The 25,717-nt window shown below is 43.9% G+C and overlaps 1 protein-coding gene across 1 annotated transcript in view; it reads right to left on the reverse strand.

The window, feature by feature from the left end:
- Nucleotides 1-1,088: 1,088 nt before the first annotated feature.
- GPAT3 (glycerol-3-phosphate acyltransferase 3) overlaps nucleotides 1,089-25,717 on the reverse strand; it is a 39,441-nt gene continuing 14,812 nt past the window's right edge. Inside the window, exons 3-12 of the mRNA XM_061583133.1 lie at nucleotides 22,352-22,622; nucleotides 21,512-21,586; nucleotides 20,454-20,543; nucleotides 17,030-17,123; nucleotides 14,465-14,580; nucleotides 13,164-13,219; nucleotides 11,997-12,082; nucleotides 5,401-5,529; nucleotides 4,607-4,686; nucleotides 1,089-2,306 (exon numbers count right to left, since the gene is read on the reverse strand). Coding sequence (XP_061439117.1) covers nucleotides 2,186-2,306; nucleotides 4,607-4,686; nucleotides 5,401-5,529; nucleotides 11,997-12,082; nucleotides 13,164-13,219; nucleotides 14,465-14,580; nucleotides 17,030-17,123; nucleotides 20,454-20,543; nucleotides 21,512-21,586; nucleotides 22,352-22,622 — 1,118 coding nt within the window. The 3' untranslated portion in view covers nucleotides 1,089-2,185. The remainder of the gene's footprint in view (nucleotides 2,307-4,606; nucleotides 4,687-5,400; nucleotides 5,530-11,996; nucleotides 12,083-13,163; nucleotides 13,220-14,464; nucleotides 14,581-17,029; nucleotides 17,124-20,453; nucleotides 20,544-21,511; nucleotides 21,587-22,351; nucleotides 22,623-25,717) is intronic.

Consider the following 25,717-nt stretch of genomic DNA (forward strand, 5'->3'; position numbering starts at 1 on the left):
CGTCATTGACCAGCTTCAACAAGGTAAGACTAGGAATCCCTTCCAAATGCTGCCCTACAGTGGATGCACCATCATCGCTTGTCCCATTGCTGCCTTCTGGAAAGCAAGCAGCAGAGTTCTCTACGCTGCCCTCTTTGGGAGGACAGATGGGCCACTGAATTGGCTCTTAAGGCTATTTCTACTCCAACAACATCCTTGTCCCATTGAAAATGTTTGCGAGCGGTGTGCCAAAAATAATCCTACATGTGCTGGTGGTGGTAGTGATGGGTGCACATGGGGAAGGGCTGTAACTCAATTGGTACAGCAACTGCTGTGCATACTGAATGTCCAAAGTTCAATTCCAAGCATCTCCAAGGTAGGGCTGGGAGGGACTCCTGTCTAGAACTCTGTAGAGCTGCTGCCAGTCAGTGTAGGCAATTCTGAGGTAGATGGACCAATGGTATAAGGCAGCTTCCTAATGTTCACATTATTGACTAACCAACAGCACCCACAAGGATGCCAAAGCAATCTTAATAAAAAGGTCTGTACAGCCTTTCCCAAAATCTGTTGACTTCAAATCATGCCCTAGCCATGATCAAACAATAAAGGCTCCAAAGGGGGAAATGCACAGCTATCAAAAGATGCATCTAACCAGTTATATGGACCCAGTTGAACATTACTGTGCAAATGCATATCTGCACTAGTTGCACACTTGAAAGCCACTCCGGGAGAGTATACCAACATCCTAAATGAAAAACAAAACAAACCTGCTTCCTATGGAACTCAGCTTCCATTTTTTCTTTAAAAAAAAAAAAGGTTTCTAGCCCTTATGTTGACAGAGATATGGTTAAGAGAATGGTAGCACAAGGGTAAAATCTCAGAAGCCAGAGGGGAAATAGGACTGCCATTGGTATGGGCTAGGGCTTTACTGGCTTCTATTAGTTCTCTGGTCTCTCCTGACAAAATTATTCAGAAATGTTTTATGTGCATAATTCATGCAAGCCATGGGATTTGAGTAACCTTGGGCCAAATTTCTTTTGGTGTATATTTTGGCATGTGTATTTCACAGCCCTGGGAAAAGAGTACAGGGGGAAAAATGCTACCACCCATTAGAAATATAGAATTTATTTCAATTTACAATAAGGCAACATGACATTTCTCATACAGTAAGTGACAGACAGACATATAGGCGGCTGCCAACACAGAGCATGGGAGAAGCACACTTCACCAAATGTTTGTTTGCCAAAAATATTTTTCTTTCCAACTTTTAGCATAAAGGAAGAGAGTGATCTGAAAGGGCAGAAGGCTATATCCAGCAAAACACTTCCTTTGGCACTAGCACTTTTGGCTGTGCAACGGAACTTTACTGCCCTCTACTTGTGCATATTCCGCATGCCCCCTACATTTGCTCTGGAAGGTTAGGGAAAACCCCACAAGACACAGAGAGCAAGCAGGAGAGGAGAGGGAAGTTTCCTTGCACACCAGAAGTGCTTGCACTAGCAGAACTGTTTAGTTGGATACCACACAGAGCTTTTAAATCCCTTGCCCCTTTTTTCTTGGGCAGGGGGTAGGAAGGGAGAGAAGAGATACCCAGACTATATCAAACATGGTTCCAGACAGTTCTTTTGCAAGATGGAGCGGATTTCCACAAGAAACAAGCTTAAAAAAAAAGTCTGCAGGCTGTTGGTAACACTGCAGGCTGTTGGTAACGCTCAAGCCATTTACTCTCTCCCAAAAACCACAAATGCACTCATCAAAACAAACCCTTGGAAATGTAAGACCATCTCATTCAAACAATCGACACACAGCAATCCGTCAGAGTGACCGTAGAAGAGGATTTGTTCAAACATTCCATAACCACTTTAACAATGTGACCGTTATTTGTACAAACTACATAACTTGGACTTGATTTTTTAAATTATTATTATGTACATTCCCCATTCGGGCAAAGATTCAGAAGTTGCAGCCCGTTTTTAGAACACCGGGATTTTCCGTTCTGCTTCAATCCAGTTCTCTTTTTCCAGACATCAAAAGCGGGAATTTACCAGTGGACAGTAGTACGCCAACAAGCCACAGCTTAAGGAAACAAAGCAATGTCCTTCGCTGCCTGCACTTGGTGCTTTTATTTCATATCTTTTCTAATGGGGAAAAAATATCCACACTTTTCTATAGCGATGAGGTATGGGGAAATATCAGCGGGAAGAGATCAGTCTGAGTCCACCAACCGACTTGATGATGCTCCATTTCCTATTATCATCTTGCTGTAGTTTTTCTGCTCTTCTTCCTTGAAAGTGTCTTTCACTTTGTCTCTTTTCAGACCTCCATCCCTTAAAAAGACAGGGCAGAAAGGGAAATATATAAAGTATTACATAGGTGGCACTCCTAAGACAGTATCCAGCAGAGTAGATCCTGCTAGTACAAAGATTTCCACTTGCACAATAGAACTTTCCCTCCTTCTCCCTGCCCCCCCCCCGTACTTCCTGAAGTCTGTTCTGGAGGATTGGGGAAAACCCAGAACTGATCGGGAGGGGGGAGGGGACGTTCCACTATGTAGCCCAAAATCCTTGTGCTACCATAACTGTCTAGTTGGACACCACCCTAATTTCCTAGCTGCCGAGAACAGCCATTTGTTGACAATGCTCAGAACAGACCACCCAGAAGTGCAGAGGCATCATTAGCCTTTGGGTTGTCTGAAGCTACTTCAACCAAGGCGATGTCTGCCCTGTTGTTTACTTGCTCCTCCAACCTGTCTAGGAAGCTGTGTCTGCAAATGCCCATGTAAAGCCATTCTGGAGCTTTTGGACAGTTTCACCATGCAATATTTGCCAGATCAAAGAAGACTGTATGTGTAGTCCCATCAATGTGCATCGGCCAGGCAAAGTGCAGAACGTCCTGTCATTCACATTCCCCAATATGGCAATAGAAGGAATCCTCTGTTCACAGTTATTGGCTGTATTCCCATGCAACACTAAAGCTGTGGTTTAGTACTACATGCATGAGCCTCAGGTTTGTGCACTTCCTGCATTCCCTCCTCCTGTGTGGCCAGGAAAAGAATTTCACTAGCATTTCGCTTTCGCTGAATTACTGTCCAGACCAAGGATTCTGTGCTTATAAGAAACTCTAGTCAGTTTCAAAACAAGCTAGTTTCATGAACTGGGAGTTATGAGGCTGGTGTGCACTGAAACTAACTAGACTGTGTTAAACCCAGGATTCCTGGTATGGACAACAACATGGCAAGCTAAGATTCAAAGTAAATGCTGGCAAAAAAAAATGGAAATGGACAGCCTTCAAGTCGATCCTGACTTACGGCGACCCTATGAATAGGGTTTTCATGATAAGTGGTATTCAGAGGGGCTTTACCATTGCCTTCCCTTGAGGTTGAAAGGCAGTGACTGGCCCAAGGTCACCCAGTGAGCTTCATGGCTATGTGGGGATTCGAACCTTGGTCTCCCAGGTCTTAGTCCCACACCTTAACCACTACACCACACTGGCTCTAAATGCTGGCAAAGTCATATATATATATATATATATATATATATATATATATATATATATATATATATATATATATATATAAAAAAAGCACAGTTGGTCCAAGAGCACAGTTGGATCAATAATCGGGAAGTGGAAGCTGTATCACACCACCCAGGCACTGCCAAGAAAAGGCCGTCCCCCAAAAGTCAGCGCTCGATCATAGAAGAGACTTGTAAGATAAGCCAGAGAGGCCAACAAGCACTCTGAAGCAGCTACGTAGTTCAGTGGATGGGAGTGGAGTAATGGTGCACCAGTCAACCATATCAAGAGCTCTGCATAACACTGCCCTATATGGGAGGGTGGCAAGACAGAAGCCGTTACTCAAAAAGTACCATCTGAAAGCACATCTGGAGTTTCCCAGAAAGTATGAGAGTGCCCCAGCTGCGATGTGGGAAAAGGTTTTGTGGTCAGATGAGACCAAGATAGAGCTTTTTGGCCAAAACTCAAAGCGCTATGTGTGGCACAAACCTAACACTGCCCATGCCTCAAGACACACCATCCCTACAGTGAAGTATGGTGGTGGCAGCATCATGCTGTGGGGATGCTTCTCATCAGCCGGGACTGGGCATCTTGTTAAAACTGATGGAAGAGTGGATGGAGCAAAATACAGGGAAAAACTGCAAGAGAACCTGCTTCAGTCCCCAAAAAACTGAAGCTTAGGAGGAAATTCACTTCTGAGCAGGACAATGATCCCAAGCACAAGGCCAAAGTAATATTGGAGTGGCTCAAGAACAAAAAGGTGAATGTCCTACAGTGGCCCAGTCAAAGTCCTGATCTCAATCCCATTGAGAATCTGTGGCGCTATTTGAACATTGTGGTCCGCAAGTGACATCCAACCAATCTGAACGACCTGGAGCAAATCCGCCAAGAAGAATGGGCCAAAATCCCTCTGACACTTTGTGTAAAGCTGGTACATACCTACCCCAAAAGGCTTAAAGCTGTTATTGCAGCAAAAAGTGACTCTACCAAATATTAATGTGTGGGGGCTGAATACTTATGCAAGCTACATTTTTCAGTTTTTTATGTTTCTTACAAACATTTCCCAACATTTTATATATATATAATATATATGGATGGATGTCATTTTTCTCACCAGGGCAGTTCAGTAAGTCCTCCTTGGCGAGCAATTGCGGATTTCACCCGGTTGGCGAAGTGAACAGCATCTTCCCCTTCCTACAAGCAAAAAAACAGAGTCCAATTATTTGTAACCCACATGAATGCAAAAAGGAAGTCAACTGTGGACTTCTAGAGGGAGGGAGGGAAAGGGTGAGAAGTAAAACAGCATTTCTAGTTGGTTGCCCTCAGAAGTTATGACACCAGTAGGAAGAGCCACAGCTCAGTGAAAGAGTAGCTGCCACACACATTGCCACACAGAGGAGGGCCTGGATCTCGATCATCCCAGAGTGCAGGACACGGAATAATGGGATCAAGTTACAGGAAGCCAGTTTTTGACTGAACATCAAGAAAACCTTCCTAACTGTTAGAGTGGTATGACAATGGGACAAATTACTTAGGGAGCTGGTGAGCTCTCCAACACTGGAGGCCTTCAAGAGGCAACTGGACAGCCACCTGTCAGATATGCGTTAACTTGGATTCCTGCATTGAGCAGGGGGTTGCACTCGGCCTTGTAGGCCCCTTCCAGCTCCGCTATTCTATGATTCTATGCCTTGCACAGAAAAGTTCTCATGTTCAATCCCAGGCATGTCCAGGAAGGGCTGGGAGAGATTTTGCCTGAAAAGAGAGACACTGCCAGCCAGTGTAGACAATACTGAGCTAGATGGACCATCGGACTGACTCAGTATAAGGCAGCTTCCTACATTAAGAAGTTTCTCACGCCTAAACTGCAGTGTCTGAGACAATGTTGTCAACAATACAAATAGAATATACCTCTCTTGTCACTGGTGGAAGATACCACACATGGCATACGATGGCCCAGCTGGTCATGATTCGCAGGAGGTAGCTCACTATACCAAACTTGCTGCTGTTCCAGAAGGCATCCCCAAACTGAGGGTCATACTACGAAACAAGGGACAGCCTTTGAAAATAACTCACACCCACAGCCAACATACAAGAGGTCATTTCAAACATGTGTAGAAGTTGCATCCCAGTAAAGCAGAATAGCGTGCTGTGAGGGGGGCCTAATTAGTTCTGCCACACCATTTTGTCCATACCACGCCCACCCATCCCACACCCGCCACCCCATGGTTTCTTTTAAATCTCTTATTAAAATAATTAACAATTTTAAGATCTGCTTCCACAATAAAAAGGACAGATTATTCAACTAAATATTGCAGCTCAACTCTTTATAGCTAGTCTTTTGTGCAAAGCTATTTACCCCACTGTGAGAAAATCATCATACTGTGGCAATGAATTCCACAGGTTTATTCCATGTTGTGTGAAAACAGAACTCTTGTTTATTTTAAGCCTGCTTCCTATCTCTTTCAGCAGAGGACTCCAATGGTCCTTAAAATGAGCGTAAGACAGGGATTTTCTTTTTGGAACAATAGCAAATAGTACGTAGCAGATGTTTGATGGTTAGCTACTCGATCTCCCTTGCCACGCAAACGTAGGACATATCCTGGATCCATTTCAGTCTGGTTTCAAGCCTGGTTACGGGACAGAGACAGCTCTGGTCGCCTTGGTGGATGACCTTCGCAGAGAGCTGGACAGGGAGAGTGTGTCCCTCTTAGTTCTACTGGACCTCTCAGCAGCTTTCCATACCATCGACCATGGTATTCTTCTGGACCACCTTGCTGGGATGGGACTTGGGAACACTGTGCTACAATGGCTCCGTTCCTTTCTGGAGGGACGAACTCAGAAGGTGGTGCTGGGGGACTCCTGTTCAACTCCTTGGTCGTTGACCTATGGGGTCCTTCAGGGTTCAGTTTTGTCCCCCATGTTATTTAACATCTATATGAAACTGCTGGGAGAGGTTGTCCGGGGGTTTGGGGTTCGGTGCCATCTGTATGCGGATGACACCCAACTCTATTTCTCCTTTCCACCTAAAGCCAAGGAAGCTGTCCTGGTCCTGAACCAGTGCCTGGCATCAGTGATGGACTGGATGAGGGTGAAGAAATTGAAACTAAATCCAGACAAGACAGAGGTGCTCCTGGTCAGTTGAAGAGCAGATCAGGAATAGGGATTCAGCCTGTGCTGGATGGGGTTACACTCCCCCTGAAGACACAGGTTCACAGTTTGGGTGTGCTCCTGGACTCTGCTCTGAACTTGGAGGCCCAGGTCTTGGCCGTGGCCAGGAGTGCCTTTGCCCATTTAAGACTAGTGCGCCAGCTACACCCGTTCCTGGAAATGCCTGATTTGACTATGGTGATGCATGCCTTAGTTACATCCCGTTTAGACTACATAAGAACATAAGAACATAAGAAGAGCCTGCTGGATCAGGCCAGTGGCCCATCTAGTCCAGCATCCTGTTCTCACAGTGGCCAACCAGGTGCCTGGGGGAAGCCCGCAAGCAGGACCCGAGTGCAAGAACACTCTCCCCTCCTGAGGCTTCCGGCAACTGGTTTTCAGAAGCATGCTGCCTCTGACTAGGGTGGCAGAGCACAGCCATCATGGCTAGTAGCCATTGATAGCCCTGTCCTCCATGAATTTGTCTAATCTTCTTTTAAAGCCATCCAAGCTGGTGGCCATTACTGCATCTTGTGGGAGCAAATTCCATAGTTTAACTATGCGCTGAGTAAAGAAGTACTTCCTTTTGTCTGTCCTGAATCTTCCAACATTCAGCTTCTTTGAATGTCCACGAGTTCTAGTATTATGAGAGGGAGAAGAACTTTTCTCTATCCACTTTCTCAATGCCATGCATAATTTTATACACTTCTATCATGTCTCCTCTGACCCGCCTTTTCTCTAAACTAAAAAGCCCCAAATGCTGCAACCTTTCCTCGTAAGGGAGTCGCTCCATCCCCTTGATCATTCTGGTTGCCCTCTTCTGAACCTTTTCCAACTCTATAATATCCTTTCTGAGATGAGGCGACCAGAACTGTACACAGTATTCCAAATGCGGCCGCACCATAGATTTATACAACGGCATTATGATATCAGCTGTTTTATTTTCAATACCTTTCCTAATTATCCCTAGCATGGAATTTGCCTTTTTCACAGCTGCCGCACACTGGGTCGACATTTTCATCGTGCTGTCCACCACAACCCCGAGGTCTCTCTCCTGGTCGGTCACCGCCAGTTCAGACCCCATGAGCGTATATGTGAAATTAAGATTTTTTGCTCCAATATGCATAATTTTACACTTGTTTATATTGAATTGCATTTGCCATTTTTCCGCCCATTCACTCAGCTTGGAGAGGTCTTTTTGGAGCTCTTCGCAATCCCTTTTTGTTTTAACAACCCTGAACAATTTAGTGTCGTCAGCAAACTTGGCCACTTCACTGCTCACTCCTAATTCTAGGTCATTAATGAACAAGTTGAAAAGTACAGGTCCCAATACCGATCCTTGAGGGACTCCACTTTCTACAGCCCTCCATTGGGAGAACTGTCCGTTGATTCCTACTCTCTGCTTTCTGCTTCTTAACCAATTCCTTATCCACAAGAGGACCTCTCCTCTTATTCCATGACTGCTAAGCTTCCTCAGAAGCCTTTGGTGAGGTACCTTGTCAAACGCTTTTTGAAAGTCTAAGTATACTATGTCCACTGGATCACCTCTATCTATATGCTTGTTGACACTCTCAAAGAATTCTAATAGGTTACTGAGACAGGACTTCCCCTTGCAGAAGCCATGCTGGCTCTGCTTCAGCAAGGCTTGTTCTTCTATGTGCTTAGTTAATCTAGCTTTAATAATACTTTCTACCAGTTTTCCAGGGACAGAAGTTAAGCTAACTGGCCTGTAATTTCCGGGATCCCCTCTGGATCCCTTTTTGAAGATTGGCGTTACATTTGCCACTTTCCAGTCCTCAGGCACGGAGGAGGACCCGAGGGACAAGTTACATATTGTAGTTAGCAGATCAGCAATTTCACCTTTGAGTTCTTTGAGAACTCTCGGGTGGATGCCATCCGGGCCCGGTGATTTGTCAGTTTTTATATTGTCCATTAAGCTTAGAACTTCCTCTCTCGTTACCACTATTTGTCTCAGTTCCTCAGAATCCCTTCCTGCAAATGTTAGTTCAGGTTCAGGGATCTGCCCTATATCTTCCACTGTGAAGACAGATGCAAAGAATTCATTTAGCTTCTCTGCAATCTCCTGATCGTTCTTTAGTACACCTTTGACTCCCTTATCATCCAAGGGTCCAATTGTCTCCCTAGATGGTCTCCTGCTTTGAATGTATTTATAGAATTTTTTGTTGTTGGTTTTTATGTTCTTAGCAATGTGCTCCTCAAATTCTTTTTTAGCATCCCTTATTGTCTTCTTGTATTTCTTTTGCCAGAGTTTGTGTTCTTTTTTATTTTCTTCATTTGGACAAGACTTCCATTTTCTGAAGGAAGACTTTTTGCCTCTAAGAGCTTCCTTGACTTTGCTCGTTAACCATGCTGGCATCTTCTTGGCCCTGGCGGTACCTTTTCTGATCTGCGGTATGCACTCCAGTTGAGCTTCTAATATAGTGTTTTTAAACAACTTCCAAGCATTTTCGAGTGATGTGACCCTCTGGACTTTGTTTTTCAGCTTTCTTTTTACCAATCCCCTCATTTTTGTGAAGTTTCCTCTTTTGAAGTCAAATGTGACCGTGTTGGATTTTCTTGGCAATTGGCCAGTTACATGTATGTTTAATTTAATAGCACTGTGGTCACTGCTCCCAATCGGTTCAACAACACTTACATCTCGCACCAGGTCCCGGTCCCCACTGAGGATTAAGTCCAGGGTTGCCGTCCCTCTGGTTGGTTCCATGACCAACTGATCTAGGGAATAGTCATTTAGAATATCTAGAAACTTTGCTTCTTTGTCATGACTGGAACACATATGCGGCCAGTCTATGTCCGGGTAGTTGAAGTCACCCATTACTACCACATTTCCTAGTTTGGATGCTTCCTCAATTTCATATCTCATCTCAAGGTCTCCCTGAGCATTTTGATCAGGGGGACGATAGATCGTTCCCAGTATTAAATCCCTCCTGGGGCACGGTATCACCACCCACAACGATTCTGTGGAGGAGTCTGCCTCTTTTGGGGTTTCCAGCTTGCTGGATTCAATGCCTTCTTTCACGTATAGAGCGACTCCGCCACCAATACGTCCTTCCCTGTCCTTCCGATATAGTTTATATCCAGGGATAACTGTATCCCACTGGTTTTCTCCATTCCACCAGGTCTCCGTTATGCTCACTATATCAATGCTCTCCTCTAAGACCAAGCACTCCAGTTCTCCCATCTTGGTTCGGAGGCTCCTAGCATTAGCGTACAGGCACTTGTAAGCAGTGTCTCTCTTCAAGTGTCTTTGGCACTTGTGGTTAGGCCTGTGGTAATTTTGCTGTTTTTGCTGCGGTAATTACTACTGTAATGCGGTCTACGTGGGGCTGCCTTTGAAGACTGTTTGGAAAATTAAACTGGTACAAAGAGCTGCAGCCAGAGTATTAACAGGGGCTGGTTACAGGGACCATACAACTCCCTTGTTACAACAGCTCCACTGGCTGCCAGTTTGTTTCCAGTCACAATTCAAAGTGCTGGTTTTGACCTATAAAGCCCTATACGGCCCAGGTCCAGGCTATCTGTCAGACCGTATCTCCCTATACGAGCCTGCCCGGGCCCTGAGATCTTCAGGAGAGGCCCTTCTCTCAGTCCCAACACCCTCGCAAGTGCGATTGGTGGGGACGTGAGATAGGGCCTTCTTGGTGGCTGCTCCTAGGTTCTGGAACTCCCTTTCCTAGGGAGGCACGAATGGCCCCCTCTTTGCCGTCCTTCCGTTGGCAAGTAACGACTTTTTATTCCAACAGGCTTTTGGGATAAAAGGTGTTTAGGATTGGGCTTTACAAGGCTTGTTTTATTGTTTTATATTATTATCTGTATTATTTTAAGTTGTTTTAGATTTTTAAGTGCCTTTTACGGTTTTAAGGTTGTGCATAGTTTAATTGTATTTTAACTGTATGTTTTTCTATGTTTTTAACTACATGTAGTTTTATTTGTAAGCTGCCCTGAGTTCCAGTTTGGAAAAAGGGTGGGGTAAAAAAAAAAAAAAGTTTCAATTAAAGTTTCAATCCGAAAGCATGATCAGGGACCTTGTCTATGACAAAGATGCCCAAAAAGACCTTGAATACCTAAAGAAATGTAAATCTGCCACCTGGTTTGGTAAAATTAAACTAGATCACGAAAGGGCCTCCTACCTGCAGGAATTAACCTTTTTCCCCATAAGAAGTGCCTTTACCCGACTTAAGATTCCAACTGATGCCCACTGAATATCTGGTTGGCAGATATTCAATAAAAACACTAGAAGATCGATCGTGCATATGTGGGTCAGGACAAATGGAAGGCATGGAGCACTATATACTACACTGCGCTCTGTATGACGCACCAAGGACAAAATTCATTTTTCCCTTTCAGTCTTTATTAGAATGCCAGTCAGATGAACTTAAGGTAAGATGGCTACTGGCAGACAAAGACAAATTCGTCACCTACAGGGTAGCCCTGTTTGCACTAGCCATAGCGAAGATAAGAATAGCCTTTCTAAAACACGAGTCCTACCAACAAAGGGAGACTCACCTGAGCACATTTTAACGCAAACAAATGAATAAATGAAATAAATACCAACATTTCTATAATCATTTTAATTAGTTTTTGAAAACTCAGGGTCTTATCTATGTATCATTGGATAGATTCTTAATGTCTTATATACGTTTTATATGTATGTTTTACCAGATGTTTTATATTGACATTCACATTGTAATGGCCATTGGCTAAAAACAATAAACTATTACTACTACTAAATAGTAGGTTGTTGGTTTTTTTAAAGGAAATATTACGATCAGACAGTCTCCAAGCTGAGAGTAACTATGTGCCTTTAGACCTTTGTCTTAGGGCCACGTACCAAGGGCCTACATTCTGCTCAAACATTTGTAAGGCTGCTACAGTTGGTGCCACAGACTTATGGGTACTGTTCTCTGGGAGGAGGCAAAACCACTTTCAGATGTAGAAACAAGAAACACAAGCTGCATTTCATTCCTTCTTCTTTTAAGTCCCTATTTGGGAATGCTTGTGAGGGACAAAGCTCAACTGCCTGAAGCTGGCTCTCTAGTAGATCTTCACCTGGTTCTAACATATCTTGACTAACTCCAGTGTTCCATGCTTGCATTACAGCACAGGAAATCCAGTAGTCGTATCAAGATGGGGAACCTGTGGCCCTCCAGACGTTGCTGACTCCGGCTCGAATTAGCCTCAGCCAGCATGGCCAGTGGTCAGGGATGATGGAAGTGGGAATCCAACCTCTAGAGGGCACCAAGTACAGGTTGGCTGTCCTACGTCCTTGTTGGTTGGCAAACCTTCTAGAAACTAGTGACCCTTGAGTAGCATTAGAAATATTTCTGCTGTCCTACCTTGATAGCAACTGGATAGATTGTGCCACCTATTTCAAAGCTTCCCTTTTTAAACATCATTACTGAGGTGTTGTTTATACAAGTGCCTGGTTTAAAAAAAAAAAGATAGAGCGATCAGTACACACGCACAAACACAGAGGCATTCTGATGTAGCACCATTCTCAAATGTGGGCATTAGGCCCCAAATTACAAAGACAATGCTGCTGGGCGACTAAACCACCACTTGGGAGTTAGGGGACTTTATCTTTAAAAAGGGAAGCCCACCCTGCACCCAAAAGTTCTTCAGATTAACCCCCCTCCAAAGTTGCCAATATTTTCTTCCTTTTGGGAAGGCGAGGCTGTAAGACTACTCACACAAAAGGGGCTATTCAGCCAAACCCTATCAGTAATCAGATATGCCCATGTCATACCTATTCCCTCATTTGCTAAGTCTATCTGTCTGTCTCTCTCTCACACACACACACACACACACACACACGCTCGCAGACACGTAGAAAATACATGGATGGGGAAGTGAGGTCACACCCAGTTGCCCCATTCCAAACATCTGCTTGCCCAGTGCTCCAACTCCCCCCTCCCCCATTCATGGATTTAGCACAATTTATTTATTTATTATTTGATTTATATCCCACCTTTCCTCCCAGCAGGAGCCCAATGTCTCAAAGGGAAGCCCACACATGCACACACACACACCCCTATTCACACACAGGCTCTTCAGACAATCAGGAACCATGCAGAATCACGGTTCTCAGTTACACAGGCAGCCTTTGCATGTAGGCTCCTTTCAGAGAGTCCGCCTGGGAAGGGGCACATGAACGCTGGCATGGGACAAGCAGGTCTGCTTTTGCTTTCCGTTCATAGAACGGCCCTGCTGGCTCAGGCCAATGGGCCCCTCTAGCCCAGCATCCTGTTCTCACCGTGGCCATCCAGATGCCCTTGGGAAGCCCGCAAGCAAGACCTTCACACATTTGCTGTAAGTGAAGGGGTGGGGAGAAATGAGTGGATGATATTACAGTCTTCAACCACATTGTGCTGTTTTCCTCTGATGGATCACCACATTTGATGCAACCAACATGAGAACTGTTCACAATGAGAGCAGGGGTCCAAGGGCAATCAAGGAAGTGTTAAAACAGAGGGAACAGAAGTGTGCAGGTGTTTTTTTTTTACCTTCTGGAAAAATTAAAATGGGCAGTTTGTCCTTATTCGCAACATGTTCCCTCAGTCTAAAAGAAAAGGAGAAATATTTCAGCCATTGCTTCAGTACTGAAAGAAGATCACTTAGACATAAGCTAAGACACATAATGAGAAGGCATGATTCACTAGAAAAGACAATAATGCTGGGAAAAACAGAAGGGAGTAGAAAAAGAGGAAGGCCAAACAAGAGATGGATTGATTCCATAAAGGAAGCCACAGACCTGAACTTACAAGATCTGAACAGGGTGGTTCACGACAGATGCTGCTGGAGGTTGCTGATTCATATGGTCGCAGTAAGTCGTAATCGACTTGAAGGCATATAACAACAACAACAGAGAAGAACAAAGGAAGAGCCCTGCTAGATGAGGCCAAAGGCCAATTTAGTCTAGCATCCTGTTCTCACAGTGGCAGATCGGTTGCCTCCTTCAGGAAGCCCACCAGCAGGACCCGAGTGCAACAGTACTCTCCCCACTTGCAATTCCCGGCAACTGGTATTTCAAGCATACTGTCTCCAACAGTGGAGGTAGAACACAGCATCATCCTCTTTTAAAGCTATCCAAGTTGGTGGCCATCAACTATACCTTGTGGGAGCAAATTCCATAGTTTAACTATGTGCTGTGTGAATATATGAAGTATCAAAAAATCAAGCCAGCTAGAGTTTTTTTTCAGCATGAAGTACCTGTTAAGGTCCTTCCCAGACCCTCACAGTACACAACTTCTGAACATCATTTTAGATTGGCTGGGAAGAAGGGGCAGATAGATTTTAGCCATGGAAGGAGGGCAAGATTCTCAGCAAAGCCCCACTCTGGAACATATTTCTCCACCGCAGTAACTGCAAAGGAGCTGCATGCACTTGCCTGCAGATTTGGTTAAATAAACCAGGATATGAACACACTGCATGTAGGTTTATGGAGCTCACTTGCAGCTTCACTCCAGCCAGCAGCTGAACAAGCCATGATCATGTGAATTTGCCCACAGAGAATGAAAATTAAACCTTCATTAGTATATGAGGACTGCTGCGATGGCTTTGCAAGGTATCAATGGAAGGAACAAATGCAGCTACTGTGTACTACAGCGACTAAAGTGATGCTCATGGTGCACCACTGGCCTACTCCTCTTAGCTTAACTGACTTTAGGAATTACCAGGATAATTCAAGTAGTATCACACTTTTCTCTACGGTGAATAAGCGTACAAATATTTTTGCATTAGAACATGCCTGAGTAGTGTGCCTCTAAAGCTGGGGAATAAACTTCGTGTAAAAATGAACTCTTACCTTTTTGTCACTAGGTGGCGATCTTTCATTTCAGAGCGTTCAAACCAAACATGTGGGCAGGCCTTGACGGTGGCTCTCTGAATAACACCCATTAGGCCGCCATGAGCTTGGCCAACCTGTAAGCAAGGCACAAAAAGACAAAATTAAGTCAATAAAGGATTCCTTCAAAACAGTTTACTTTTAGACTATAAAGGAGCCCTTGTGAGCTGGGTTGCCAGCCTCCCTTCATTGTAAACAATGCCATTTTTTAAGACATGGAAGCACCCAAAATCTGTTTACTGAGCATTCCGTTTGCTCTGTATGGAAGGAGATTAGATATTGTGTCAAGCTAGTGTTATCTTCACACTTTCCAATGCATTTTCCCAATAGCTTTCTTTACTGTGAAAAGTCTGATCTTTTGGGGAAGTGCATTTGTTGTGCAAGACCTCCCAATCAACTATAACTGCACAACCGGAACCTGTCAATATGTGATTGAATCCTACTTGCAAAATGGCAACAGTCTGGGATCACTCCTTGTTAGGGTTTCTAATCCTAAATTTACCTTGTAATCCTAATGCAGGGGACAGGAGCACTCAGAGGCAAACCAGTGGCTTGGAGATGGTTGCTAAACCACCTGCCACCTCACCAAATCTGCTCTGCAAATGTCCACACACACTTTAATTCAAAAGGCCTCTCCTGTCAGCTTCAAAACTGAAAGTGACCCCAGCTTTTTATTTATTTATATATTAAATTTATTAGTCGCCCGTCTGGCTGGCTGTTCAGCCACTGTGGGCAACGTACAAAATAAAACATACAATACATTAAAACATTAAAAATCTCAACAATAATAATAAAACCTAACCCACCCCAAAAGCTTGCCTGAAGAGCCAGGTCTTCAAGGCCCAGCAGAAGCTCATCATAGAGGGAGCATGGCGGAGATCATTTGGGAGGGAATTCCACAAAGTGGGGGCCACAATTGAAAAAGCCCTCTCCCTAGTTCTCACCAGTCTAGCTGTTTTAACTGGTGGGATAGAGAGAAGGCCTTTTGAGGCTGATCTTGTTGAGTGGCATCCCTGATGATGTTGGAGGTGGTCCTTCAGATAGACGGCCGAAACCGTATAGGGTTTTGAAGGGCAGAACCTACACCTTGAATTGGGCCCGGAAAACAACCGGTAACCAGCGCAACTCCTTCAGCACTGGAGTGATGTGATCTCGTCGGAGGCTGCCTTTAATCAGGCGAGCCGCCGCATTCTGTACCAGTTGCAGCTTCCGGACAGTTTTCAAGGGTAACCCCACGTAGAGCGCATTACAGTAGTCTAGGCGAGAGGAGACCAGGGCATGTACCACAGATGGGAGCAGATGATTGGGAAGGTAGGGGCACAGCCTCCGTATCAGATGGAGTTGATACAGCGCCGCCCGGCCCACAGCCGAGACCTGAGCCTCCATGGACAGCTGGGAGTCAAGAATGATCCCCAGGCTGCGGACCTGGTCTTTCAGGGACAATTGTACCCCACTGAGCACCAGGTCAACATCCCCCAACCTTCCCTTGTCTCCCACAAACAGTACCTCGGTTTTGTCAGCTTGGGGAGGGAATGATTGGGGGGAGAAGGGTAGTATCTGTTCCTCTGCTCAGTCCTCCTAATCCTCTTTTGTTAGGAGCCTCCTGACTTATACATCATTACTGTAATTATAATAAATTTATTTATACCCCGCCTTTCGGCCAAAGGCCCTGAAGGCGGCTTACAAAGAAAAATAAACACAAGTATAAAAATACATCAGTGAAAGCAATACAATGTACACAAATTAAACTAAATAACAAATAACATTATTAAGAAAAAAAATGTCCAGGAAAAAAACTCAGAATACATTATTACCCACCCTTCCTCACCAGGTTCCAGGGCAGGTTACAACAACTTAAAATTCAGTATTAAAAATTGTTAAAACAATCCCACAAATATGGGGTTGGGAATCATGCATTTGTCAAGGTAACATTTAGTTGGCCCATAAAAGGACTGACTGTTCACTCCAGAAGATTCAAGTTTCACAGAACGTACGTTTAGTCACATAATGTCATCAACAAAGTCTTCATGGCAGTGAACTGGACAGACACATCACCATTATCATGTGTTTTGGAGGGAGAGCTATTTTTCTCAGCAACCCTATGCGTGGGGTACAGTCTCTGAGCAAGTCTTAGGACCTACACGGATCAGCAAACCTTCCTCTGTTTGTTTCTTTCCCCATTTACCTTTGCCTCTCCTTTCCCTGCTTCCTTGGGTGAATTGTAAGCATCTTGGGACAGAGGTGAGCCCTCTTGTACTCTGCAAAGGGCCATGCACATTGTGGCACTAACAAAAAGCTATGAAAGTACTGTTGCGCGGTTGCATAGTAAAATCAGTTGCACCAGTAAAACGCATGGACACCAGCTTTTCTTTCTCAGTGCTTTATCAAGAAAACTCAACACAATACAATGACTTCACAGTTAGTGAAACTAGAGAGTAACTATAGTTCAATCATGGTTGGGCATTTAAGGGTCTTTGCAACCCTTGGTCCTTGCAATTGCAAAACTCACATGTTACTTAGACGTACCATTGCATAACAACCATCATTTGTCAAGATGATGACATCTATCGGAGATGTGTGGTTAGCAACACAAATTCCTCCCTTTTGAGGCTTGTTCTCTCTGCAAAATGACAGGACACACGATTCTCACAATTTTGTAGTAGTGCATCACCATAAACTTTCAACATGCAACACATTAGCATTCTCCCCTCTAAAAGCTCAACAAGCATGGGCATGATTTAAAAGTAAAAAATGCATTCATTATTTAACATCTCTAAGCAGCAATTCTCTGCCACAACAAAACGCTTTTAAAGCAGCACACAGACTTTAAAAGCAGTCTTCTCAAACGTTACTGTCTGTGGGGCTGCAATACCACAGAACACCTACACCATACAGATAGCCTCACATACAAAGTGGACGCTCACGAAGCATGTGAGCGGCCAGACCGTGAGAACTCCCCACACCTAAGTAGGAAGGTAAAAATCACGCGATCAGGCATCGGTGTGAAGCGCTCGCTGTTTCATACAAGAGTCATCAGCAAGTTGAACAGGTGGAGGCACACCCACTGCTCCACTGCACAAGCAAGGATGTTGCAAGGTAATAAGTGGTGTGGAACAGAAATTAACCCTACTATTCACACAAGCCTGCAGTGCTGGTTTTATCTATTCTGCTAGCGGAAAATAGTAGCTCATGCTTTTCTTGTTGCACAAGATGTCACATTGCGGATTGCACAGGTGTGGGCCCACAAGCCCACATTTGGTCCCTTCTTATTTAGGAGAATAGAACTACTTTTTATCTACAGTTTATTAGGGTTTACACTTTATTACAATAAAACAGTGCAATCCCTTATTCCCTCCGCCCACCCTCCTCCCCATTTCCCCTAGCTCCCTTTGCCCTCGTGATCATTTCTTTCTTTCTTGGTTCAATTTCCATTTCTGATGTTCAGTTGTTTGACATGTTATGCACTGTTCAGGTTCAAAGGCTCAGATAAAGGTTAAGATAAACAAGTGTCAATGTTCTGCTGCAGTCCCAGATTAACAAACAGAGTTGGAGAAGTTTCCACCCCTGTACTGCATTGTGCCTCCCACTGTATAGATTTATATCACGGATGGGGAATAAGTGGCCCTCCAAACTTTGCTAGACACCAGCCCACCCCTGATCATTGGCTATGATTGCTGGGGCTGATGGGAGTTTAGTCCAACAACAACTGGATGGCCGCAGGTTCCCCATCCCTGATTGGTACTGTTTTTGAGTCTGCTAAAGTCATTGGTGCAAGATGGGGAAACAGAGCTTCCACAATCCAAGAAGGTGGCATAGGGACTGCAAGGGTCCACCAGTGGTGTGTTGGCTCCTTTTCAATAGCAACAGATTGTACATTGCAGAATCCTCCTGTGGGCCTCCAGATGCTGTTGGGACTACAATTCCTATCACCCCTGGGACATGCTAGCTATGGCTGATGGGAGTTGCAGTCCAACAATGTCTGGAGCACCATAGGTAAACCTCTCCTGTTGTATGGCAAGAAACAGACAATGGATATGAACACTGAACTACACAACAGGAAAGTTCCACCCTTCATAAATCCTGGACATCCTATTCCTCAACCCTAAACTATGATGGTCAGTGGGTCATCGCAACAGGTATCATTGGAACAAGAAACTAGAAACCAGTTGCCACAAATTCAAGGCTGTAGTCTAGGAATCTGAAATCTCTTTTCAACCCTATACTTTCTGTGCATTCAAAGACTGGACATGGAAAAGACACACTTCAGGCTTTTTAAGATATTGTGCACCGAAGTAACCCAAATTCTGAACAGAAAAGCTAGATCTTGCAGTGTGCATAAGTCAGGCTGATTAAGACACACACCCTAGCCTCAGTGTTTGCGGCCTAAATTATGCAGAAACAAGCAAATATGAGCAGGGAATGATCTGCCCCTGTTGGATCTGACCAAAGGTTTATCTAGGCAGGTCTCTGGGCATTCCCAAACAGGGATAGACTGATCATCCAGGTCCATGTCATGTGGACATGAAGAAGTCTGCGCCAACCCATTTTCACCCCAATTCTTTTTTTTTTAAGATTTTTTTTAAAAAACTAAAGTTGTCCAACTCCAAAGGTGGTCTTTAAAATCACTGGGACCCACAGACAATACTCAGAAGAGGACAGTGACTTCCAAGCAGGGAAAAATCAGGCCAAATAAGCATCATCCTTAAAGCCTGGTGTATACATTAAGCAGAATGAAGTGACAGAACCTGGAGGAGACAGAGTGAACTGTACCACTGTGCCACTAAAGACTTGTAGGTGGAGAACACAGTTTCTGAATGCACCCCACATTAAAACACAAAGGGCCCCTCTAAGCATCCTTTTTATTGTGCATTTGTGATTATTTGTGCTCATGACGACATCAGGGCACTTGCGGACGATCCTGCTTGCAACACTGTTTACACCTGAAAATGTTTTTGGGCAGTCATGCTGGGTTGTATTCAGCTAGGTCCTACTCAGAGTAAGTTAATCATGTCTGTGAATTTCAATGCATCTACTCTGAATAGAACTGGCACTGAATACCACCCACTGCTTTGTTTCCAGCTGGGGCATGTCCCATAGCTTACCATTGAAACCCTGTTAACGTTTCAAACCACAAATGTCCTAAGGTGGGTTTTTTCATGCTTTTGTTCCACTGTAATGCAGACGTGCCCCTCCAGATAACAGTAATACAGTAACACTAGGGAAGCAGCACAGAACAACTAATAAAGTGGTATGAAAGTCCAGTATAAATGCACCATTATTGCATCAATGACATCTTGCAGAATGCACCTGCAAAAAAACCCCACCAGTCTGGAGGGACTCCAAACACAGAAAACTTGCTTCCTTTAAGTTAAAAAAAAAAGCACATCAAAGAAAAAGGATGAAGCTCAGCCCATTGCTTGCTATGCTAGTTGTCTACTTGCAAAGAGATTTTGATGCAAGGGAATGTTAAAAAGATGTGATCCCTCACTTGTAAATTGTGGCAGCACAATTCATTCTACCACTTCAGTCCCAACTTTATCATAAAGCCCTATGATACAACTTTAAATAGTCATGGCTTCCCCCAAAGAAACCTGGGAACTGTAGTTTGTAAAGGGTGCTGAGAGCTGCTAGGAGATCCTTGTTCCCCTCAGCGAGCTACAACTCCCAGAGTTCCTTGGGAAAAGGGATTGTTAAACCACTCTGAGAAGTGTAAGCTCTGTGAGAGAAACAGGGGCCTCCTAACAACTCTCAGTACTCGTAACAAACTGCAGTTCCCAGGATTCTGTTTAAAGTGGTATCATAATTTTAAACGTATATTGCAGATGGGGTCTTGGTGCTGTATGATGCGTAAGTAAGGAGCAAAAACTTAAGCCTAGCTTACTCAACACCGCACCATCACAAGAGAGCTTATAGAGCTTTGGTACTGGAAAGAGGACATGCTTTTACTTACTTGTTGTGGTAATAAATGCGGCCAGAGAGAGCTCTGACAAGGATTCGGGAGCAGGTGAGATGGACAAGGTCACTCAGCCAGTCTTTGGTTCTGCAAGACAGGAAAATCAAGGTGTAACAGCAGCTTTAGACTTTTACCTCCCCATTTACCATGATCAAAAGTTACAGCACTGGTTATTATACAGCACAATCAGCTTTCATCTTCTCAATAGCAATGGAAGAGTCAGTATGTAAAAAAAATCCAAATCAGCTGAAGGGAAGACAGTCAGTAGCTCTGACTATAGACATACGAGTTCAGCAAATGGGAGTTTTGCAAACTGCCCTCACAAAAATCATTGCTACCCTCCTTTCTATAAAATCCAGTGGTCCCTACTAAGTCCTAATTTTTTTTGTGACCTTTCAGACACCTTTGATGACCAGTTGATCACTCTCCTGCTCAATTTCCTTTATGCCCTAGTCTCCTTGATTCTGTCCTCAGCTGGTTGTCTTCTGACCTACTTCCTATTTTAGGCCCCTTCTGCACTATAGCTATAAAGCAGTATCATAAACAGCTATGGTTTTCCTCGAAGAATCATTTGTTAAGGGTACTGAGAATTGTGAGGAGAACCCTACTCTCCTCACAGAGCTACAACTGATTTCAACAATCAATCCCTCTTCTGGGAATTTTAAACCACTTTAAACAGTCATGCCTTCCCTCAAGGAATCCTAGGAATTGTAGTTTGTCAATGGTGCTGAGAGTTGTTAGGAGACCTCTCTTTCCCTCACAATATTATCCAAAACGGTCAACAATAGTTATACAGATCACCCAAGACCACGTCCTAATCCCTTTCCATTCCTGCATCTCAATTCAATTTTCTGTCTTTCATTTCAGATTAAAGTGTTTCACAAAATAATGTTACGCTTTGGCAGGTTTCATCTTGTTGTCGACACTGTATTCTAATAATTCCAGGATTTGATTGACGCAAGAGATTTGGCCCGAGGCAGAGTTTAGTTATATATTTCATAATTGCTTGTTTTCCTGAAGGAGTTTTTTTTTAAAAAAAAAGGAAATCCACTTACTCCCCGTTTGGCAGTTGGCCTACCAGTGTGGTGCCTGCAATCATGGAAAGTATCCCAATGTGTGCCAAGGTAACCCTGGGAAGAAAAAAAAAAAAGGGAAAATCCAAAATGTGTTATCCATTTGAGATCAGCAGATCCTACTTGGGGCATCTTCATATGTATAGTTTGCAACCAGAAACTCTGGCTAGAGAGTCTTTTTTTTAAAAAAAGGGCTTCCTTAAAAGCACATACTTTTGGTCTTCTGATGAGATATATATCTCCATATCCTGACTTTCTTCTATGATGGAACTCAAACACTAATTGGGCTCACAGGATAGTCTCCCATCCAGGTACTGACCAAATCCAGTTAGCTTCAGCACGGTACTGAGTCATGTACCTTCAGACTAGGGCTGGGTCATATGTAGTTAAATCTAGCTTGTATGTCATTTGCAGCATGCCTACAGAGTCCAAGGATCTATTCCAGGTCACATCCAGCGCCAGAGGTTAGCAAGGTAGGGCAGTTGGCAGGTCCCAGAGGTTAACAGGGGGCCCACCCAGAAGTCAGAAGACAGAATCGTCAAATAAATGTCTTTACGTCTTAACTAGGCTTGTTACTCCTCTCTGTTAAAAAGAAACCAAGGCTGGATGCATGTATAAACCTTCAAGGTTACATTACCTGGTATGCAGCTAAGCTTGTTTTCATGGGTTTGCTGAGCACAGGACACTACTACAGAGCTCCGTCAGCTCATGTGGCCCTTGCTAGTTTAAAACAAAAGTGTGGACAATGCTGAACTAGATGGGCCAATGTTCTGACTCTATACAAGGCAGCTTCCTATATTTGCACATTGAGATACGACTCACCGAAGAGGCAGCAAGAGACAGTATCGCACAAAGACTCCAATGACCCACACCACAGTCAAACGTAAACTGATGTAGTAGAAGTTGACGTTGGTCCTGGTGAGGAGATTCCAGGAGACCAGCTCCTCTGAGGTGAACCTTTGGGTGACTTCATCTTCCACAATTGCTTCAAACCCCTTTTTGCAGAAATAAAAGACGTCCGAGAGCTCAAAGTCGCCATGGCGGAGGCCAGCAATGGCTTTCTCCATTGTAGTCTGATCTCTCTGTATGATAACTTCCGAGTTAAGTGCAAGGGAGGAGAGAGAGAAAAACACATTCTAGCTTGATGGGAAAATTAAGCAGGACAGTAGCAGGACAGTTACCTGCAACACAAGTTCTAGGGAACGTTTGGTACCATTTTCAGGGACAATTTATACTTGCCATTAAAATGTTGCAATCCGATTCCTTTATCTAGAAGAACAGCATCATCAGGAAAGAATGTTGCCTGTTCAAAGTCACATTAACCAGTGACTTCTGAGTGGCAAAGCTTTTCCTTAGCCCAAGTGGACTGGCTTAAACCAATTGGAATTATATTCCCCATAAGCAGCTTTCCGCAACACATCTGCCACACCAGTTTTCAAATTACCAGTTGCATGAATCCATAGGAGTGGGTGGGCAGGTGGGCGGGGCTGATGCTTTGCTCCTACATCAATTGTTTGCCCTATTGAGTGGTGATCACATTGACTGGCAAACTTCCAGTGTGCTTTGTGGAAACTGGTTATCTGAAAGACCACCTTTCCCTGTACTGTACAATCACTTAGATCATCTGGGGAAAATTCTAGTCTTGGCAAGGTACCCTACAAAATATCATATGGCAGTGACCCCAAAACAGGCATTTTCTGTCATTTCCCCTGTACTGTGGAATGCCCTTCCCTCTGCCATATGCGAAGCAGCAACAACCAGTGGCTTCAGTTATCTTATGAAGACTTAGCTCTTTGCCTAGGCTTTTCCTAACCCATAAGGTTGGGCCCTCCCTTACGTGCCTGAATGTTCGCTTTATTTTCTTTTTACATGCTTCAGTGTGGCATAGTGGCTAGAGTGTTGGACTACGACCTGGAAGACCAGGGTTCAAATCCCCACACAGCCACAAAGCTCACTGGGTGACCTTGGGCCAGTCACTGCCTCTCAGCCTCCGAGGAAGCCAATGGTAAACCACCTCTGAATACTGCTTCCCATGAAAACCCTATTCGTAGGGTCAACATAAGTTGGGATTGACTTGAAGGCAGTCCATTTCCATTTTTCATGTGTTTTATATTACTGTTTTACTGGTTTTCAGTTGTGTTTTTGTATTATCATTAATAAAATATTTATTAGTCACTTTTTTTAGAAAAAACTCAGTGACTTATAGAAACGAACATTAAAAACAAGTGTAAAGAACTGCAAAAACAAGGATGAAAACAACCTACAATACATAATTAACATATATAAAGTGAGAGATCCAACTCAAACCCACCCCACGAAAAATTAAACAGAAAGGTAGAGTCCAAAGGCCTGGGAGAACGAGAATCTTTTTGCCTGGCGCCTAAGAAAAGATAGTGATATGTATTGGTATATTTTAAACGTTTTGTGATGAGGTGCCCAGAGCATTTAGTTAGATGGGTGGTATAAAACTAGAACAAAGAAATAATCAAAAAGCAGCTATTAGCATTTTAGTTTAATCATGGAAGTCAAGATGAAAATCTGACATTCTTCATTAAATATGCATTGCCCAGCATAATTATGATGCATTATGAAGGCAACAGGGCTACCATTTGCCTAAGACATGCAAATCAGATTAGCCAAGAAGAGCATTTCTAAGTCGCATCAACACCATAAATTTAAAGTACTTTTATACTACTTTATCAGTCATGGCTTTCCCCCAAACAGTTATCCTGGCAACTGTTGTTTGTTAAGGGTGCTGAGAGTTGTTGGGAGACCCCTATTCCCCTCACAGAGCTATACTTCCCAGAATGGTTTAACAGTCGACCCTTCTTCCCAGGGAACTCTAGAAATTATAGCTCTGTGACGGGAACAGGAGGGTACCAAGAGTTGTCAGGAAACCCAACAAACAACAGTTGCCAGGATAACTGTTTGGGGGAAGCCATGACTGCTTAAAGCAATATACAGTAGGGCCCCGCTTTTCGGCGGCCCGCTTTGCAGCATTCCGCTAATACGGCGGCTTTCAATTAGAGTAAGGCCCCACTCATACGGCGCTTGTTCCGCTTTTACGGTGACTTTCAGGCGTTGGGCACCATTCTATTGAATGAGTTCCGCTTTTCAGCGGGTTCCGCTTTTAGGAGGGGGTCTTGAATGTAACCCGCCACATGAGTGGGGCCCTACTGTAATATTGCTCTACATATATGGTATGGATATGACCCTAGATTACCCGTCAGCTTCCTTGCCTGGGGCAGTCATGCCAACTTAAAACTTTTTAATATGTTTTTAAACTTTTTTTGAAATGTTTTTAAAGCTGATTTATTTTAACATATTTTAAAGTCTTTTTTATGATGTTTTAAAGTGTTTTTAGTGCTTTTGTTTGCCACCCTAGACTCCTACTGGGAGGAACGGTGGGATATAAATCTAATAAATAAATAATGATAAATAAATAAAACAGACACGCACCAGTCTTCCACCTGCCACATTGGAAAATTCAGTTCAACAGGTGAAGCTTTTCATTTCCCTAACTCTTCTCTATTAAATACATATACTGCTCAGAACTACAGATCTTCCATCTTCTCCATGCCAGGAGGAGACACCGAACGTTTGGCTGCCTTACAGTTGTCCAAAGCACCGGAGCCCTACCAGACAGGAGACATGGCAATCTTACATAGATCCAAGATTCTCCAACGTAACATGTGGGGGGGGGAACCTGTTTTCTGTGGTCTCAACAGAGAATAATACAATCCTTCAAGTCAACAGCTGGTGAAGGAGAGAGCCACCCCACAGATCCTGTTCCTCAGGGCTGGCCTGACAGTGATGAATTATGTAAGCACAAGGTGGTGTTTTATTTAACAATGTGCTATAGAAGGAGATGCTGCTCCAGCAAGGAGTAACCAAGGGTCACATTCACAGCGAAAACTGGAGCAGGCCGCAAAAGGATACCAGGAGAGAAGCCAAGATAGCACAGGGGTAAAATAAACACTCAGAAGAGAATCCACCCGTCTTTAAGCCCTCTGGGTGGGAGGGTCAAATCAAGCAGCAAAGAACATCTTTAGAAATTCAAGCGAGTGAGGACAAAAGGAAGATCAGCCTAATTCTTTTCCCCCAGTCAACCATGGCCCACTGCTAGGTCATGTGTCAAGCCCCAACCACAGTGCAGTGAAATCACAGTTTCAAAATCTCGGTAAAAAG

The sequence above is a fragment of the Rhineura floridana genome, chromosome 9 (assembly GCF_030035675.1).
Source record: "Rhineura floridana isolate rRhiFlo1 chromosome 9, rRhiFlo1.hap2, whole genome shotgun sequence".
NCBI lineage: Eukaryota > Metazoa > Chordata > Lepidosauria > Squamata > Rhineuridae > Rhineura > Rhineura floridana.